We start from the raw sequence: 20,409 nt of genomic DNA on the forward strand, positions 1-20,409 counted from the left end.
TCCGTCTGTCTGTTTGTCTCTCACCTACAGGTCACAATTTTCAACCGATCTTCATGTAACTTCACCACATAGTAGAGTTTGGCATCAGGAAGAAGCCTCTTGGTTTTGAGATTAAAAAGGTTAACATAGACACAATAGGTCAACAACTTTGGTGAAATTTCAAAAATCCTCAAATTTCCTCCGATCGACTTGAAATTTGAAGAGAATATATATTTCAGGTCACTGAATTCAAGTAATCAATTATTTTTGAGATCAACATACCAAACGGTCAACATCGGCCAAAGGTCAACCAACAACTTAGGTGGTATTTCCAAAATCCTCAATTTTCATCCCATTGACTTGAAATTTGAAGAGGATTTATATTTCAAGTCACTGAATTCAACCACCAATTATAATTTTTGAGGTCAACATGGACCAAGGTCATGGAGGCCAACAAGCAATTTGTGTGTGAAGATCTTAACTCGTGTTTAACAAGCAATTTGTGTGTGAAGATCTTAACTCTTGTTTAACAAGCAATTTGTGTGTGAAGATCTTAACTCATGTTTAACATGCAATTTGTGTGTGAAGATCTTAACTCGTGTTTAACAAGCAATTTGTGTGTGAAGATCTCAACTCGTGTTTAACAAGCAATTTGTGTGTGAAGATCTTAACTCGTGTTTAACATGCAAATTGTGTGTGAAGATCTTGACTCATGTTTAATATGCAATTTGTGTGTGAAGATCTTAACTCTTGTTTAACAAGCAATTTGTGTGTGAAGAACTTGACTCATGTTTAACATGCAATTTGTGTGTGAAGATCTTCACACATGTTTAACATGCAAATTGTGTGTGAAGATCTTCACTCATGTTTAACATGCAACTCATGTTTAACATGCAATTTGTGTGTGAAGATCTTAACTCATGTTTGACAAGCAATTTGTGTGTGAAGATCTTGACTCATGTTTAACATGCAATTTGTGTGTGAAGATCTTAACTCGTGTTTAACATGCAAATTGTGTGTGAAGATCTTCACTCATGTTTAACATGCAACTCATGTTTAACATGCAATTTGTGTGTGAAGATCTTAACTCATGTTTAACATGCAATTTGTGTGTGAAGATCTTCACTCATGTTTAACATGCAAATTGTGTGTGAAGATCTTCACTCATGTTTAACATGCAACTCATGTTTAACATGCAATTTGTGTGTGAAGATCTTAACTCATGTTTGACAAGCAATTTGTGTGTGAAGATCTTGACTCATGTTTAACATGCAATTTGTGTGTGAAGATCTTAACTCGTGTTTAACATGCAGTTTGTGTGTGAAGATCTTAACTCATGTTTAACATGCAATTTGTGTGTGAAGATCTTAACTCATGTTTGACAAGCAATTTGTGTGTGAAGATCTTAACTCGTGTTTGACAAGCAATTTGTGTGTGAAGATCTTAACTCATGTTTGACAAGCAATTTGTGTGTGAAGATCTTCACTCATGTTTAACATGCAATTTGTGTGTGAAGATCTTCACTCATGTTTAACATGCAATTTGTGTGTGAAGATCTTAACTCATGTTTAACATGCAAATTGTGTGTGAAGATCTTCACTCATGTTTAACATGCAACTCATGTTTAACATGCAATTTGTGTGTGAAGATCTTAACTCATGTTTGACAAGCAATTTGTGTGTGAAGATCTTCACTCATGTTTAACATGCAATTTGTGTGTGAAGATCGTTACTCGTGTTTAACATGCAATTTGTGTGTGAAGATCTTAACTCATGTTTAACATGCAATTTGTGTGTGAAGATCTTAACTCGTGTTTAACATGCAATTTGTGTGTGAAGATCTTCACTCATGTTTAACATGCAATTTGTGTGTGAAGATCTTAACTCGTGTTTAACATGCAATTTGTGTGCGAAGATCTTAACTTGTGTTTTTCATGCAATGAGTGTGAAGATCTTCACTCATGTTTTCCATGCAATTTGAGTGTGAAGATCTTAACTTGTATTTTACAAGCAATTTGTGTGTGAAAATCTTAACTCCTGTTTTACAAGCAATTTGTGTGTGAAAATCTTAACTCTTGTTTAACAAGCAATTTGTGTGTGAAGATCTTAACTCGTGTTTAACATGCAATTTGTGTGTGAAAATCTTAACTCTTGTTTTCCAAGCAATTTGTGTGTGAAGATCTCAACTCGTGTTTAACATGCAATTTTTGTGTGAAGATCTTAACTCGTGTTTAACAAGCATTTTGTGTGTGAAGATCTTAACTCATATTTTACAAGCAATTTGTGTGTGAAGCTCTTAACTCATGTTTAACATGCAATTTGTGTGTGAAGATCTTAACTCATATTTTACAAGCAATTTGTGTGTGAAGCTCTTAACTCATGTTTAACATGCAATTTGTGTGTGAAGATCTTAACTCGTATTTTACATGCAATTTGTGTGTGAAGATCTTAACTCTTGTTTAACAAGCAATTTGTGTGTGAAGATCTTAACTCGTGTTTAACATGCAACTTGTGTGTGAAGATCTTAACTCATGTTTAACACGCAATTTGTGTGTGAAGCTCTTAACTCGTATTTTACAAGCAATTTGTGTGTGAAGAACTTGACTCATGTTTAACATGCAATTTGTGTGTGAAGATCTTCACTCATGTTTAACATGCAATTTGTGTGTGAAGATCTTAACTCATATTTTACAAGCAATTTGTGTGTGAAGCTCTTAACTCATGTTTAACATGCAATTTGTGTGTGAAGATCTTAACTCGTGTTTAACATAAAATTTGTGTGTGAAGATCTTAACTCGTGTTTAACACATAATTTGTGTGTGAAGATCTTAACTCATATTTTACAAGCAATTTGTGTGTGAAGCTCTTAACTCGTGTTTAGCACGCAATTTGTGTGTGAAGATCTTAACTCGTGTTTAACATAAAATTTGTGTGTGAAGATCTTAACTCGTGTTTAACACACAATTTGTGTGTGAAGATCTTAACTCATATTTTACAAGCAATTTGTGTGTGAAGCTCTTAACTCGTGTTTAACATGCAATTTGTGTGTGAAGATCTTAACTCGTATTTAACATAAAATTTGTGTGTGAAGATCTTAACTCGTGTTTAACACACAATTTGTGTGTGAAGATCTTAACTCATATTTTACAAGCAATTTGTGTGTGAAGATCTTAACTCGTATTTAACATGCAATTTGTGTGTGAAGATCTTAACTCGTATTTAACATAAAATTTGTGTGTGAAGATCTTAACTCGTGTTTAACACACAATTTGTGTGTGAAGATCTTAACTCATATTTTACAAGCAATTTGTGTGTGAAGCTCTTAACTCGTGTTTAACATGCAATTTGTGTGTGAAGATCTTAACTCGTATTTAACATGCAATTTGTGTGTGAAGATCTTAACTCGTATTTAACATAAAATTTGTGTGTGAAGATCTTAACTCGTGTTTAACACACAATTTGTGTGTGAAGATCTTAACTCGTATTTTACAAGCAATTTGTGTGTGAAGCTCTTAACTCATGTTTAACATGCAATTTGTGTGTGAAGATATTAACTCATATTTTAGAAGCAATTTGTGTGTGAAGCTCTTAACTCATGTTTAACATGCAATTTGTGTGTGAAGATCTTAACTCGTGTTTAACACACAATTTGTGTGTGAAGATCTTAACTCATATTTTACAAGCATTTTGTGTGTGAAGCTCTTAACTCGTATTTAACAAGCAATTTGTGTGTGAAGATCTTAACTCGTGTTTCACAAAAAATTTGTGTGTGAAGATCTTAACTCATGTTTAACACACAATTTGTGTGTGAAGATCTTAACTCGTGTTTAACATAAAATTTGTGTGTGAAGATCTTAACTCGTGTTTAATATAAAATTTGTGTGTGAAGATCTTAACTCGTGTTTAATATAAAATTTGTGTGTTAAGATCTTAACTCATGTTTAACATAAAATTTGTGTGTTTAGATCTTAACTCATGTTTAACATGAAATTTGTGTGTGAAGATCTTAACTCGTATTTAACATAAAATTTGTGTGTGAAGATCTTAACTCATGTTTAACACACAATTTGTGTGTGAAGATCTTAACTCATATTTTACAAGCAATTTGTGTGTGAAGCTCTTAACTCATGTTTAACATGCAATTTGTGTGTGAAGATCTTAACTCGTGTTTAACATAAAATTTGTGTGTGAAGATCTTAACTCGTGTTTAACACACAATTTGTGTGTGACGATCTTAACTCGTATTTTACAAACAATTTGTGTGTGAAGCTCTTAACTCATGTTTAACATGCAATTTGTGTGTTTAGATCTTAACTCATGTTTAACATGCAATTTGTGTGTGAAGATCTTAACTTGTGATTTGTGAGCAAAGTTTCAAACTCGTGATTAACTTGTAATTGGCACGTGAATGGTTTACCAACACCTTTTGTGGACCGTCGATGAAAAGGTGTTTGCGATTTCAAAAATCAATAAATAGCTTAATAAATAAAAGACTCGTCGTGCAGAGAGTGAGAGTGGAGAGTGAAAGTGAGAGAGGGGGAGAAGGGGGTTGCTTTCCATTATTACTCATTAAATGTCATCGCACGCCCTGTAATTAATTCGCAACATTCGTCGTGCTTGCGCGTCTGTCATCATGAATCAGCGACGTCGCAATCTCGAACTCCATCTAATTAAACGCTACAATCCCAAAGTCTCTTGCGAAACAGCAGACCATTGTGTGCCCGTGTCAGAGCAATACATGTCTTGCCTGGGGTTGGTTACCTGTACAATCATGAGCTGCAGTCGGCATGCACAGGTAGAGTCATTGATACCGGTACTCGTACTCTAATTATGTCGCTTGTATGAATGAGGAATTTGGCAAAACTCAACTTGAGTGTTACTTATCAAGCGACGCACCCAGTGGGGCTGTGCAGGTACGCACACTCATCTCAAAGCTGTCCAGCCTGGGTTCGAATCTCTACCCGGCTATAAACTGCCATCCTGTTGTATCGCAGGACGCAGGCATCGTCCCTCGTCGTCCCTCAGATGGACGTTAAAACGGGCGCACACACACATTGCCACCGTTTCGAGTTAATTGACAACCAATAGTGTAAACATCTGTTTCCGTTTGCACGGTGAAGGTGTGAGCGGAGGGAGGGGCGTACAGCGTCCCCGCCCTTTTAAACCCCGCCCCTTTCGGGCCGTAAGCTCCGCCCATCAAGAAAGGACGTTTTTAAAACGGTTTTCGTGGAACTTTTTAAGGGTCTCGAAGCTCGAGTTGGTCAGATACCTCTGTCTGCCTGTGGTGTAGCGCTTACTCTGCCGACTGTTGTATCGTAGAGAGAGACAAACAAAGCAGGAAGGGAGGGATTGAGGTCGAGAGGGCTTCTGTTCGCAGCATCAGGTAAGTTTACCCATCAGGAGTAACGGGGGATGTTTGGGATGAATTATTAAATTTATTGACATTGTTCGCCCTTTTGTTTGCATAACTGTCTTTATCCTCAAGGAACAGGGGTGGGGGGGGGGTTAGGATAGTTGGGGGTTGGTGATGAGGGAGGATCGGAAACATTAAAACAATATATAAATTGTGATCCGAAACCACTGGTGGTGCGTAACTCGATATTGTAACAAACTTCAATGGGAAGGCGAACACAGTATTGGCGAGTTTTTGTAAAGTTTTGTTTGAAAAGTTTGTCTTTGTTTCAAGTTTTTTTTTGTTTTATGGGCTGTTGAAGGGGGGGGGTTGTGGTGAGATCCCCCCACCGTCGTCGGTGTGCTTCTGCACGCGCTCGTCTCCCGGATCAGGTTTCAAATTCCGATGGCCGATCTGTTTGTTGTCTTTTTTCTCACAAAGTAAATAAACAACGAGGTCAGAGTGACAGAGAGAGAGAGAGACAGAGAGACTGAGACTGCTTTTAGCATCTTTGGAGAGCAATCTCACCGCGAGCATTTTCACGGCGCTCCCATCAAAGGAACCAAAGGTGCCTAAAGGGAGGAGGGGGGGTAGGAGAGTTGTGTGGGGGGGGGGGGTGGCACTCAAACACCCCGTGCTTGTTCCGCTTAAACCCAAACAATCCGAAATCACATTTAATTGAAGGACGGTGAACCCTTCCAACAGTGAGAGCCGACGTGTGTCGAATCCGTGCGGATAACACCCGTTTAAAGAGTGCGTCTCCCTCGCTTACCTGTGCGTGCTTCAGACAACGGATATTAATTATGTCCTTCATTGGGCGGCTAATCGACCCTGAAGCACGTGATCATTATTTTCCTGCGAGACGGATGGAAATGCTAACGGTCGGAGATTTAAAAACGCTTAATCGTTTTCACCCCCTTTGTAACTTTGACTCGTTTGGCCCGCACGACGTGAGCCGGGCACGGCGGCCAAAAACTTTCCTCCAATCACAAGAGGGCATCAGCGGCTCGTCACGTTGTTCTCCTTTTTGATTGGACGGGTACATTGAGCCGGCGGGAGACGATCGCTGCAGTCCGACTGGGGAGGGAAATGAGTTGTATCAAAACTTTTGTTTTTGTTCTTTTGAGAAAAAGCTTGTTTCGCTTGGTTCGATTTTTCTCGCTGGAGGAAAAAAGTTCCATTTTGTTAGTTCGTCCCAATAACCTGTGGGTCAGACGACGAGCATCAAAAAGTTCTGGCAACGACATGGATGCTCTGAAAAAGTGTGTGTGTGTGTCCGTCCGGTCCGTCATGCCTTATTCTAAAGGATTCCTGCCGTCGTAGACTAATAATAATGGATTTACTTGGAACAAGAATTTGAAAGTTTTATAAGACGACGTCGTGTCCGTTTTACCATAAGAATGCCTTTCAGCAGGACATTGAGCTGTTAGGGTTGTGGCTCCATCGGGACCGTTTATTATTTTACAACAGCAGGAACCCGTTCGAATCATGCGCCGTGGACACTGAAGGGGCACACAAAAATTATATGTGGAAATACTTCTCGAAACAATAGAAAATCAATATATGAAAGTACATGGAGATGCACCACCACCACCACTACCACCAACATCACCACCACCAACACCAACACCAGTTTTTTTTAACCTAAAAATTGGTTTTCCCATCACTTTGCTCTGACGGGTCTGACATGCTTGTTGTCCATGAAACGGAACGTGTTTTGTTGATTAATCAACAGAAATATTTTTTGTAATTAACAAGGAAATGTGTAAGTGTATTTTATTATTATGCCTCCGCACCAAGGGTGCCGGAGGCATTATATTTCCGGGTTGTCCGTCCGTCCATCTGTCCGTCCGTCCGTTCGTCCGTCTGTCCGGATTTTCGTTTACGCGATAACTCAAGAAGCAAATTGTAGAATTTCATAAAACTTGGTATAAAGGTAAAGTAAGACAGGGCAATTAAGTGATTAGATTTTGGGCCAGATGTGATAAAGGTCAAGGTCAAACTCTGAAATTTTCCTGTTTACGCCCAAACTGAAATTTTACTGTTTATGCCCAAACTCAAGAAATATTGGACAGAATTTCATCAAACTTGGTACAAAGGTAAAGTTAGACAGGGCAATTAACTGAGTAGATTTTGGGCCAGATATGATAAAGGTCAAGGGTCAAATATGTCAATACTCAAGTGTTTGTGCGGGAGAGCGGAGGCATACCCCGTCGACTGCACGCAGTCGAATTACTCTAGTTTATTTATATATGCGTACGCCTCGTGACCTTTCCAACGTGTCTTGAACTCTTGAATATCTCGTTCTCTACCCTATTGAACGCCACCCGTCGCGATTATGCATGATTGAGTGTTGATCGGTTTATGAGGTGCAGCCAGGTGGGGTTCCAAGATACCGTCTTGCGATCCCTTTATCTATAACAAACACTTAGTTTCTGTTTTTTTTGGTCAACGAGCCAATTTCAGAGCAACTGAATGATGGAAGTTTACATCACCAGTTACACTCTCACTCAATAGTCTGACAACGACTAACGACGCACATAGGTTGTGGGCTGGCAGGATATCTCAGAGGTAGCATGCTTGCACTTGAGCTGGAGGGTTAAATCCTCGACCCGACCATAAACTATCAGATCGGGGCTTCGCATGCGCTGTGTTCAATCACAAAGTGCACTGTCCCTCGAATGAACGTTTAATTTATTCTACCACCTTTAGTCGGTGGACGTTAAAGATCCTATGGTGTCCTTCTTAGAGAATATGCGAGTTAATGCTGGCACCCTGAACAAATTCCAATTTCCTGACCCAACTGCACAGTATATGCTTCGGCTGGAGCAATGCGACCTCAACAAGCGACTCGGTGACCTGCACAATTGGGGACAACATGTTGCTGTACGGCCCGGATAAGTGCCTGTTCTACGATGGAACAATTGTCATGTAATAAACAATACAATTTTCTGCAGAATTTTCTGTATTTTCCTTTAATCAAAGATACATGTAGAATAAAAATCACAGTTAAAAGGCATCCTTTGCTAATACATGTATATATATATATATATATATATATATATATATATATATATATATATATATATATATATATATATATATATATATATATATAATCCCAGAAACATTATTAATGAGCAGGGCACCCGGTGGAGTGCATAGCCGCATACCTCTGCCACGTAATGCCTGATCCACAAGAACATATCGGGCCAGACACATTTTTGAATTATTATGCCATGCAGTACTATATTGTTTTTAGCCCTATCTCTCAATGGTGAAGAATCACTTAAAAAATTCTAGTACTCAGATCCGGATCTGGATCATCACCAAAATCGAATCAATTCTTCCTTGTCACATACACAACCTGTCCACCAAGTTTCATGCGAATCCGTCCACAACTTTTTTAGATATCCTGCTATATATCGGTTTGCCCTGTCTTTCAATGGTGAAGAATCACTTAAACAAGTGGAGTAGTCGGATTGGGATCGGGATGTTCACCTGATTCTAATCAGTTCGTCCTTGACACACAACGAACCTGTCCTTGAGACCTCGACACAAAACGAATTTCATCCAGATCCATCCATAACATTTTGAGATATCCTGCACACAGATAAACAAACAGACAGAAACGGGTGAAAACATGACCTCCTTCACCTTCGGTGGCAGAGGTAACTATAACTGCACTCTTCGACGACACGACATCACCAGATATGCCTCCCCCCATATTATTACGTCATGATACACACTTGTACCAGGTTTCATTTAAATCCCTGAACCCTGATTCAAAATATTAAATAGTTCTGGCCGCCGGACCATGCGTCCTCCGATCATGTTGAAATTTAAAACATCCATTCCCCATCATTACTAGATCATAATTTGAACATTTCACGTCGATTGATGTAGCAGTTCAAGAGAAATATATATTTTTAAGATTTTCGTTCATTCCAATATGGCTGCCATACCATGTGACCTATTAATTATTTATTAACACCCTGGTATCCCCAAGTTTTGGGGAACATGTGAGTGAAGTTTCCAAATGATTTGTCATGCCATTCTGGAGAAGAATATTTTTAAAGGTTGATTCTTTTAAAAAAATCATAGCTGCCAAACCAGGTGACCTATGACGTCATAGGTGGAGAACTTTTTGTTCCTCATGGATAGGTGATCATACCTGTAAAGTTTCACCTCGACCTGTTCAGCCATTTCGCAGAATACTTTTAAAGGTTTTTTTTTAATGTTAAAAACAATATGGCTGCCAAACCACATGATCGATGTCACCAATTTTTGCCTCCATTCAATTTATCCCTCGATGATGCTCATAATTTTTCATACTGATTGGATGAAGCATTCGACGTATGCAATTTTGATGTCATAATGAAGCCACCTATGACATCATCAAAACATTGCACTCGTTTCCTATGAAGAGTACTTGCTATGTGCCAGGTTTCAATTTTTCCTTGGAGCGGTTTTGGATATGCAGAGGTCCAACGTTTTTTTCCCCTTTTTTACAACATAGCTGTCACACCATGTGACCTAGGATGCCATAATTATCAACAAACATTCCACATAAGCAATCACACCGATGGTGAAAAATTTGTGTCAATCAGATAAGCGGTTGCAGAAAAAACAGAGGAAATTAATTAACATGGACGGACAGACAACCCGTCACACCATAATGCCTCCGTTAACTTTGCCAGCGGAGGCACAAAAATGGTTGTGTTCGTGTTAATGTTAGAGTGAGAAATTTCTGAGGTTAGCCTGAACACTCAATAGTTCAGTGGACTGTTGCTGTGTAAGCAATGCTCTCCTTGGGTTTGAGTTCTGGGTTGAGTCAGAATTTTTCACACTAGCCCCATGCAGTAATTTATTTCTGTTTATTAAGATATATTTTATATACATATATTAATCTAAAAAAAATTATTGCATCTTGTTTGTATAACTTTTGAACCCTCCTTGTGTGCAATATCATTAAAGAAATGGACTGATGTGCAATGGAACAGGAACAAGTTCTAAGTTTATTTTCTTCATCCGTTTCAATGCAATTGCAAGTGTACACTGTTTTCCCAAGTATTGCACACGAATAAAAGACACAGTTAAACACACACAACATCTTGCATGTTTTCAGGTTTGGCAAGTGGGTTCACTGCCTCCACACTTCCCCTGCCCCCACAATCTGTTCAAACGACCACCCCTCCCACCCCCACACTCCGAAGGTCCTGGATCCACCCCTGTTGTCTGATGGACAGCATGCAGTAATAAAACATAATTGTGGGCAATGGTTCTGGATTCCAGTGAAAGGAAATCTTTTCTTGTTATCCTTATCATTCATTCTACTCTTGTTCCTTATTTAATCTGCTCACTTCGTGATGTGCACACTCTATCTCTTCCCTCAATCTTTCTCACCTCACTCCCTCATTCTCCCAGGCAGCACCTTCGTTTCCCCGCCAGCTTTACGCTGGGTCTGCCATCATGGGCCGGCTGCTCTGTTTGCTGGTTATCTTTCCCGTCACGGCTGCCTGGTGGTAAGTCTATTGTTTTGGTTGGCTGATTCCGAGGTCTTTTGCAATTTATATATGTAATACGTATATATTGTTCAGATATACATACATATCTGGTGCCAAAGTACTTGTTTGTTTCCACTTCCATTCTTCACAGGTCTATGGCATTGCGTCCTGAGATGTACCTTCTCGGTTCGCAGCCACTGTGCTCACAGCTACCTGGCCTATCTCCGGGACAGCGCAAGCTATGTCACTTGTACCAAGACCATGTGACACATATTGCAAGTGGTGTTCACCTCGGTGTCAGTGAGTGCCAGCATCAGTTCCGCGAGCGCCGTTGGAACTGCTCAAGCCTCGATGACGGTTCCATGTTCGGTCGTGCCATGCTCATCGGTAGGTGCTGAAGGATCAATTCCATTTGGATTTCTAGTTTCACAAGTGGAAGGACACACGAGTGCAATTGCTCAGAAAGCAAAACAATGTGTGCTCGTGTTACGTCAAGCAAATTGTTGTTTCCACCATGATTCCTCAATCCCATATAGTTTTGGCGCGTTTCCGCAGCAAGCCGTGAGGCCGCATTTGCACATGCAGTGGTGTCTGCGGGGGTCACAGACGCAGTGAGCCGTGCTTGCCGCGAGGGTGAGCTCGCAACCTGTGGATGCAGTCGAGCGGGTCGTCCGCGGGACCTCCAGCGGGACTGGCTCTGGGGTGGCTGCGGCGACAACGTGGCATATGGAGCAAGATTCGCGCGTGAGTTTGTGGACGCGCGAGAGCATGGACGAAGTCGTGGGGGCGACGAGCATCCACCTAACCGAGCCCGTGCTCTCATGAACCTTCACAACAATGGAGCAGGAAGGCTGGTGAGTCGTCGCGTGAGATAAAGATCAAGCACAAAAGCAGCAAGGCTAGTAATTGAGAGGAGAATTTCTAACTTCTCAAGCTTCTTCAACTCAAAGTACAATGGGCCGATCAGAATTGTCTGTGATTATTTTATATAAAATGACAATTAACGATTCCACTGTTTTTTTTTGTTTTTTTTTTTACAACAATTGTTGCAATACCTTGTTATCCAACCCGCATGCCATTATAATATCCCTTATGCAACAATTTCACATTCGACTGAACATTTGCCATTTGCACATCCACCACTCTAGGTTCGGCCATGCATTTACCAATCAATACCTGAGAGCAAAAAAACATAATAATCGCTGAATGCGATATCGTTTTCTTACTTCGGGTGTGGGCACGTACTATGTGGAATGTAAATTACATTCCTCTAAAAATCAGCCTGTGAACCAACGTTTCATATAACCTTTTGACCCACCGCCTCCCTAACTCTGCATATGTAAATTTAGATCCTCCCTTTTAAATGTTGAGATGTACAACAAACAAACAAAAAAACATTGATGTCATACTATGTTTTAAAAAAAACTTCACATAAATTCATGAACTATGTAGATGTTTTAAAACTTTATCTTTTTTTCTACAGGCAGTGTCTGAACTCGCACACGCCGCGTGCAAGTGTCATGGCGTTTCAGGCTCGTGTTCCCTCAAGACTTGTTGGATGCAATTGTCCCCTTTCCGCGAGGTTGGAAACCGACTCAAACAGAAGTACGATCAAGCTGCCGCTGTGCGGTTGGCAAGGCGTCGTCGACTCGAGCCTGTGAACCAACGTTTCAGCCCACCCACCAAGATGGACCTTGTATATCTCGAGACGAGCCCCGACTACTGCATGCGCAATGATACGACAGGTGCTGCGGGCACAGCCGGGCGCCAGTGTGAGCGTGGCTCTGCAGGTACCGGTGGCTGCGAGCTCATGTGCTGCGGCCGTGGCTACGACAGTTTCAGAGCAACCTCTACCGAGCGTTGTCATTGCAAGTTCCACTGGTGCTGCTATGTGAAGTGCAAGCAGTGCTCGCGCACTTACGACCGCTTTGTGTGCAAGTGACTAAATGGACAAGGGAACACGATAAAGACTTCATAATGCACAAGGAAATGCCGGAGGATGCTTTGAGTTCTTTATAATCATTGTGATAAGTCAAACCCCCACCGTCCCCCTCTGTTATTCCCCTCGCCCTCCCTGGACATTTCGAGGATTTTCTTGTTAATATACTGACCGCGTAATTTATTTATATTTGGTGTGAGAGTTTTTGGGGGTGTGTTTGCAGTGATTGGGTAATGGGGTGTGTGTGAGGGAGAGAGAGAGAGACAGAGAGAGATTGAGAGGAGTGAAGGGTGTGTACACATGTGTGATGTTTGGATGAAAGCACATAATTTCTTGAGATTCAAGTATGTGGAATGTTCAAAATGTTCTGAGAACAAGATACTTACCATAGTTCAAGAAATGCCAAGGCTTTTTATCAAAAACCATTTTTTAATATATATGTACGGCGTTTCTTGGACTGTTGGTCATATCTCATGACGTGAACTTCGTCAATGTGCTTCGTAACAATTGTATACTTTTATAAAGCTGTAGACAATCATCTGCTGGCAGCAAAATATTTTCACCTGCTTTTTGAGAAATCAAGCACAAAAGCACAACTTTTTCATGAATAAAAACAATTTATCTTGTAAGTGGAGACTCAGTTGTATCTGCATTCTTCATCACGCAACTTGCTCCAAATGTTATTTGGGATTGTTAAAAGTTTAAGAGAAGTGAAAGTAGTGCTTTGTTTGCTAGCAACGCAAGATATTTCCCATTAAAGAGATATTGTGTACGATATCAAATTACGTCACAAGTAGTGTGCTCAGAGTGACTCAGGGGGCAGCCATTTTGGGCAATCACAGTAATTATGAATTTGTTATGCTGGTTGTATCACTCCTAGAGGTGCTCTCCCTATAGATTGAGGAATATGGGGTTACATTTGTTTTGATTGTCGGAGAGGAAGCCAAAGCAAATGCTTGCGGAATTCTTTAAACTATATCTCTCCGGCTTATCCTCCCGTCTCAAAGATGGCGAGCAGCACTTTGCCTGAAAAGCGACAGGTTCACAAACGTCTGACCCTTTTCCATCGCGAAACTAACTAACTCGACAGCTACAGAGACGAGCACGTTCACACTTCTCAGTTATCATGCCATTCCAGTAGAGGCTAAAAGTATGATGACCCAAAGATTGGTTGATTCATCTCCTGATCTTTTATTGGATAGTACATATGATAATTGATTTCACAAGATCTCCTCGTGAAGGGTAGCCATTCATGAAGCTTTGTGAGACTGTCGGAGCATGAGTTATACATCAGGAAGAGTCTTGTTGTGAACCTTTATCTCCAGGATAAATAGTTGAAAATATTTGAAAATCAGCTTTAAGACAACAAGGCAGCAGGCTTTACAAAAACAATAGCTATAGTTACGAGCAACAGCGGTCATCAGGGCAGGGAACGGAATTGATATCGTGCGAGCCAGAGAAAGATTGTTACCTAAAACGGCTCACAAAGCGTCTAAAAAAAAGCCAAAAAATACTTGGAAAAGTACCTGCGAGAAAGGGGTGTGCCTCTGCACAATGAAGGATTTGGAGAACTTTCTAATCAACTCATCCAAAAGGTTGATATCTTGCAGCCCGTACTGCAAACACTCGGAACGATCTGGGCCTGCGCAAGTCCTGCGGACGGAGGCGTTCTATCGGACTTCCCCGATCATCCCTGTTAGTGAATGGATATGAACCTTGTGGGGTTACCTTGTGTGAACATGGCAGGCTTGGTGATTTATTTAATGGCCGTACAATGTTGTCATTTCCACCATTCAGGGGGACTTCCCAGAGGGAGACGCCGTATCTGGTTGAGTTGCTTCTTATCGCTGATCGGTGGAGCTTGTCAAAGCACAAGGTCATTTTAAAATGATATTTACTCTTAATCATGGGTGGGGGATTGTGGGAGGTGGAGCTGCATGGACTGTGAGGTCTGTCATACATAAATAAATAAATATTTTTGTTTGGTTCTGGAGCCACAAGAAAAATTATACTAGATTTTTGCATCTGTTGGTAAAAGTAGAGATATATATATATATATATATATATATATATATATATATATATATATATATATATATATATATATATATATATATATATATATATATATATATATCCACTCCAGCGGCTTGCTTCTTACAAATCCACCACCTCTCATCCACAAATATTTCTCGTATTTCCGTGAGTCAGATTTGTATTCACAAACAGAACAATTATGGTTAACCATCATGAAATTGCCACTCTTGTCGAAATGTTGAAAATTATGTTTAAAAGATTATTTTTCTCCCCTCCATCAATCAACATGTCACGTCACGTCACGTGTGCACCTCCTGTCCAATCAGCATCCCCCCATTCCCTGCACATCGGTGACGTCACATCATCAGTGCTGACTGTCCAATCGGCTCCAAGCTTCTTCTTCTTCTTCTTCTTCTTCTTCTTCTTCTTCTTCTTCTTCTTCTTCTTCTTCTTACAAATCCTTTATATTAGGACTCAGCTCTTTTATATGCATGATCCGGATCTCCTTAAATACTAAAACACTTGTACACATCCTCGCATGAAGGGTGCCTTTTGAGAGCGTCTATCATGAACTTTTAAATATATTCGGACATTTTCTTTAAAATTTCGAAAAGTTCACGTTACTATTTAAAGATTATTCCATTTAATATATTGTAATTTCGTAAATACATTATTTATTTCGTAAATACACGATATTTCGTAAATACGGAAATACACTATGACGGGTCTCGCTATTGGCTTAATCAAGGCACGTGACGAAATAGCGGAAGTTGTGGGGTTTTTTTTTTTTTTTTTTTTTTTTTTTTTTTTTTTTAATTAGCCGACAAACCTTGAGGCCGCTGAACCTTGGACACATCTGTCCTTGTTCTTCAACGAAGGGTAAGGCTGGAAACGTCAGCTTCTCTTCTCTCCATGGTGGATCAATCACCATTTAAGGAATCTTATGATGTATTTGTTTTGACTCTCACGTTGATCGCGCATTTTGTTCTGAGCTTCACGATTACATTCCTCGAAAAAGCAGTTTTTCTTGTCGAAAGAGGTATTACAGTGTATGGTGTCTTCGATGTTGTGGTAAGATTCATTGGATATGTTGTTATGGATACCATCTTGGTTGTTGAGGGAGGATTCAGGACGAAACCTCGTGGATACGACCTGTGACCTGTACATACCGGAGATGGTGACTCGGACTCGACAAAATTGACTTGAGACTCGGATTTGGGCCGACCTCGCAATGGTGAAGAATCACTTTAAAAATTAAATAATTCTCATATCTGGATCCGGATCTTCATCAAAATTGAATCAGTTCGTCCTTGTCACACACCCAACATGTCCATCAAGTTTCATCCGGATCCTTCCACAACTTTTTGAGATATCGTGCTATATATCGTTTTTGGCCCGATTTCTCAATCGTGAAGAATAATTTTAAAAATTAAATAATTCTCATATCCAGATCCGGATTCCGATCTTCACCAAAATTGAATCAGTTCGTCCTTGTCACACACCCAACATGTCCATCAAGTTTCATCCGGATCCTTCCACAACTTTTTGAGATATCATGCTATATATCGTTTTTGGCCCGATTTCTCAATAGTGAAGAATTGCTTTAAAAATTAAATAATTCTCATATCTGGATCCGGATCTTCACCAAAATTGAATCAGTTCGTCCTTGTCACACACCCAACATGTCCATCAAGTTTCATCCGGATCCTTCCACAACTTTTTGAGATATCATGCTATATATCGTTTTTGGCCCGATTTCTCAATAGTGAAGAATTGCTTTAAAAATTAAATAATTCTCATATCCAGATCCGGAATCGGATCTTCACCAAAATTGAATCAGTTCGTCCTTGTCACACACCCAACCTGTCCACAAAATTTCATCCGGATCCGGATCCGTCCACAACCTTTTGAGATATCCTGTATGCACAAACAAACAAAGACAGACAGACAGAAAGGGGTGAAAACATAACGTCCTTCACCTTCAGTGGTGGAGGTAATAAATTGTAAAAATTTTTTAGTTATTGGTGTGCGGGGTTCGGTTAACAATAACATTACATGTACACACGTACATGGTAAATGTTGGTCATATACCGTTGCTCACTGAGGTTAAAGGGAGTGAACAGGGAAAACTTGGCCCCTGATCGTAACCCCATGCATGTCCAGACCTGATAATATTTTGTGATGATTGAAAAATATACCAGTTGACTTGGATTATTGAATTTCGTCAATAAGTATAAATTGTATCACGACTTGTCTTTTTCAAAGGAAAACGTAAAAAAAAGTATGGTATGCTAAAAGACAACAATTGAAGTTGATAAGTTGTACAATTCATTTGAATGTACATAATAAATATACAAGTAAATTATTAAAATATCCTTCTCCATTCCATATTGAATGCTTTGGTTGTACATGTAAACCATTTATACATCTTATTCTTGCATATGGCAGCTTGGCTGCTGGGTAGCTATCATTTTTTTGGGGGCATGACTGTGCTGCTGATGCTGTGCCCCTCTCGGAGTACACTGGGACTTATTTTGTCAACATTGGAAGGATGACAGGCTGAGTCAACCCCACCTGATGCTAATTTAGCAGCGAATAGGGCTCAAACACAGTAGCTTAAGATGTCAAGCCAGCCACCCAACCACAAAGCAAACACCAGGTTTCATTTAAATGTAAGCTTTGGTTACTAACTAGTCTCACGTACATATGTTACATTGGATATGAGGAGTAAATTAGACAACATTTAATTTTTGCTGGGAACAAAGCACAAAATGTCCACTGTGTGAAGTTGACAAATAAAAACTTGAGTGAAAAAGCTTTTCAGAACATACATTGCAACAAATGAAACCCTGTGTCTTAATTCCTTTGTAGCTTCCACTCCAAGGTTAATAAGTAAATGTGGGACTTGTCACAAGTTGAAGTAATACTACGGAAACTTGAGACTTGATTTGAGATGTGCCCTCAAAGACTTCAGACTTGGCTCAAGTTTCATTGTTTGCTTGGATGTAGCACAAGGTTGCGGGACAGCATCATTGGCTGAGGCACCACTGTGCTGCTGATGCAACGCCCTCTGCTGGTTAGGGCACGAATGTGTCATTTGGTCATGGTGCCGGCTCTCCTCTTAGCGAAGGACATCGTGGGATCTTTAACGTCCACCAACGGATGCTGGCAGATGGGACACCCGTTTAAGGTCCACCTGAGGGAAGACACACACACACACACACACACACACACACACACACACACACACACACACACACACACACACACACACATCACCTTGTTGGATCAAGTGACTTATTGACATCTCTGCAACATGCTAGTTTTCTCAATCAAAATCCACTGACTTACCGATGTCAAAATAAACACTAATTCTTTTCTTGGTCTGTGGTGACCATCTTCATTCTTATAGAGATACTTCTTCACAAATTTGAAACCACCCGGTCTCTCGATGATGCATCTGAAGTTTCGTCTTGATTGGTTGAACAGTTCTCGAGAAGATCTATGAAACAACCTTTTTACAGCCATTTTTCCCTGCTGTAGTACAACAAAAAATATATAATATTATATATGTATATGTTACAAAAAAGTGAGTACATGACCCAAAGATTGGTTGATTCAACTCCTGATCTTTTATTGGATAGTACATATGATAATTGATTTCACAAGATCTCCGAGTGAAGGGTCGCCATTCATGAAGCTTTGTGAGACTGTCGGAGCATGAGTTATACATCAGGAAGAGTCTTGTTGTGAACCTTTATCTCCAGGATAAATAGTTGAAAATATTTGAAAATCAGCTTTAAGACAACAAGGCAGCAGGCTTTACAAAAACAATAGCTATAGTTACGAGCAACAGCGGTCATCAGGGCAGGGAATGGAATTGATATCGTGCGAGCCAGAGAAGGATTGTTACCTAAAATGGCTCACAAAGCGTCTAAAAAAAGCCAAAAAATACTTGGAAAAGTACCTGCAAGACAGGGGTGTGCCTCTACAATGAAAGATTTGGAGAACTTTCTAATAAACTCATCCAAAAAGTTGATATCTTGCAGCCCGTACTGCAAACACTTGGAACGATCTGGGCCTGCGCAAGTCCTGCGGATGGGTGCGTTCTGTCGGACTTCCCAGATCATCCCTGTTAGTGAATGGATTTGAACCTTGCGGGGTTACCTTGTGTGAACATGTGTGAACATGCCCTCAATAAGCAATAGGGGTGAGCTTTTTGCAGGCTCCATGCAATCATGGTTCTCTTATTGAGGCAATGTTTTATGGCTGGATGCCCTTCCTGACGCCAACCCTGGTCACCTCTTACGACACACAGGGATATGGTACACCTATTCTAACCGGGGCATACACCCGGACCAGTAAACTGGTACTCATTTCGCCAACGTCGGAAGGATGACAGGCTGAGTCAACCCCCGGTGTTAATCCAGTGGCCAATGGGGCTCAAACTCAGGACCCTAAGATCCCAAGCCAGCCACCCTAACCACTAAGCCAACACCAGACTTCGAGAAGCTCTATGAATCTTTTTGAAAACATTCATAAATCCAAGATGGCCACCAAGCCTTTGACCAATCAGTGTTGTTGGAGGATGCACACTAAATCTTATGACTTGTAACAACCCTGCGAAATTTTAAATGTATCGGTGTTTCCGCCACCAAAAAAATATGCGTCATAATATAGTGAAATAATCTATCTATAATTCCAGCAATCTGTGTGTGTGTGTGTGTGTGTGTGTGTGTGTCTGTCTGTGACCGCTGTTTCTCGACAACCACTGGTCCGATTTAATTGAAACTTGCCAGGTATATTGCTGGGGCCCTGAGGATGTGTCTTTTCAAGGTTTGATATTAATCGGACAAGTGCTTCCCAAGGTATGGCCATTTATTTACCAACCAATGACAGGACACGTTGCTGCAGCCATTTATTTACCAACCAATGACAGGACACGTTGCTGCGTTGGCGTGGCCGATGGGGAAGGGAACCTCAGCCACGTTCGCCATTACGGGTTTTTTTTCTCTTCTCTTCTCTTTGTGTTTTTCCTTGCAAAAAGGCAAAATACGTTGGCGCTAATTGAATAATTGGCCATTAAAACTAATAATTTATCAAAACGTTGGCAGATCCAGCAGCCTCCATATTCTTGCCCTGGACGAGGAAACAAAGAAGAAGTGCCGTTACCTCAGCAATGTTGTTTATGAAGAGGTGCTAACGAGATAAAGGTGTGTAAATGGAGACAATTTTTATTATTATTTATTTATTGAAGAAAAATTGTTCCGAAAATAATTTATCAAAAAAAGTGCACAACTTTTTTTTGTTTCTAATTGTCAAAACGTTGTGGCCTTTGGAAGTGTTAAGGAATTCAGCTCTACTCAACATGCTTGCCAACGAAATACATCTCAATTTGGTGGTATGCTTTGCAAACTTTTTTTTTTTTAATTATTTTCAAACTAAAACAATTCGAACATGGAATACCTAATGACACTGTACTTTCAGGTCTCCTACAAATCCTAGCCTGTCGCCTCACCATGACATAGGAGTGGTAATCGTCAATGGCAGCGAATG

General features: G+C 40.2%; 1 protein-coding gene and 1 long non-coding RNA gene across 4 annotated transcripts in view; both read left to right on the forward strand.

Annotated features, from left to right (window-relative positions):
* Nucleotides 1-13,445, forward strand: part of LOC147032562 (protein Wnt-5b-like) — a 41,895-nt gene extending 28,450 nt beyond the window's left edge. Inside the window, exons 1-5 of one of the 3 annotated variants that reach the window (XM_085870306.1) lie at nt 5,190-5,361; nt 10,798-10,895; nt 11,029-11,264; nt 11,433-11,731; nt 12,361-13,445. In XM_085870306.1, the coding sequence (XP_085726432.1) occupies nt 10,843-10,895; nt 11,029-11,264; nt 11,433-11,731; nt 12,361-12,819 (1,047 nt within the window). In that variant the 5' untranslated portion in view covers nt 5,190-5,361; nt 10,798-10,842 and the 3' untranslated portion in view covers nt 12,820-13,445. Of the gene's footprint in view, nt 1-5,189; nt 5,362-10,797; nt 10,896-11,028; nt 11,265-11,432; nt 11,732-12,360 lie in introns of those variants that run through there. The other 2 variants (XM_085870304.1, XM_085870305.1) reach the window with 2 other exon arrangements.
* Nucleotides 13,446-15,662: 2,217 nt separating this feature from the next.
* Nucleotides 15,663-20,409, forward strand: part of LOC147032564 (uncharacterized) — a 56,006-nt gene continuing 51,259 nt past the window's right edge. Inside the window, exon 1 of the long non-coding RNA XR_015055234.1 lies at nt 15,663-15,732. This is a non-coding gene — a long non-coding RNA (uncharacterized LOC147032564). The remainder of the gene's footprint in view (nt 15,733-20,409) is intronic.

This window comes from Eptatretus burgeri, chromosome 2 (assembly GCF_056783735.1).
Source record: "Eptatretus burgeri isolate ZD-2024b chromosome 2, Ebu_testis_v1, whole genome shotgun sequence".
Classification (NCBI taxonomy): Eukaryota; Metazoa; Chordata; class Myxini; order Myxiniformes; family Myxinidae; genus Eptatretus; species Eptatretus burgeri.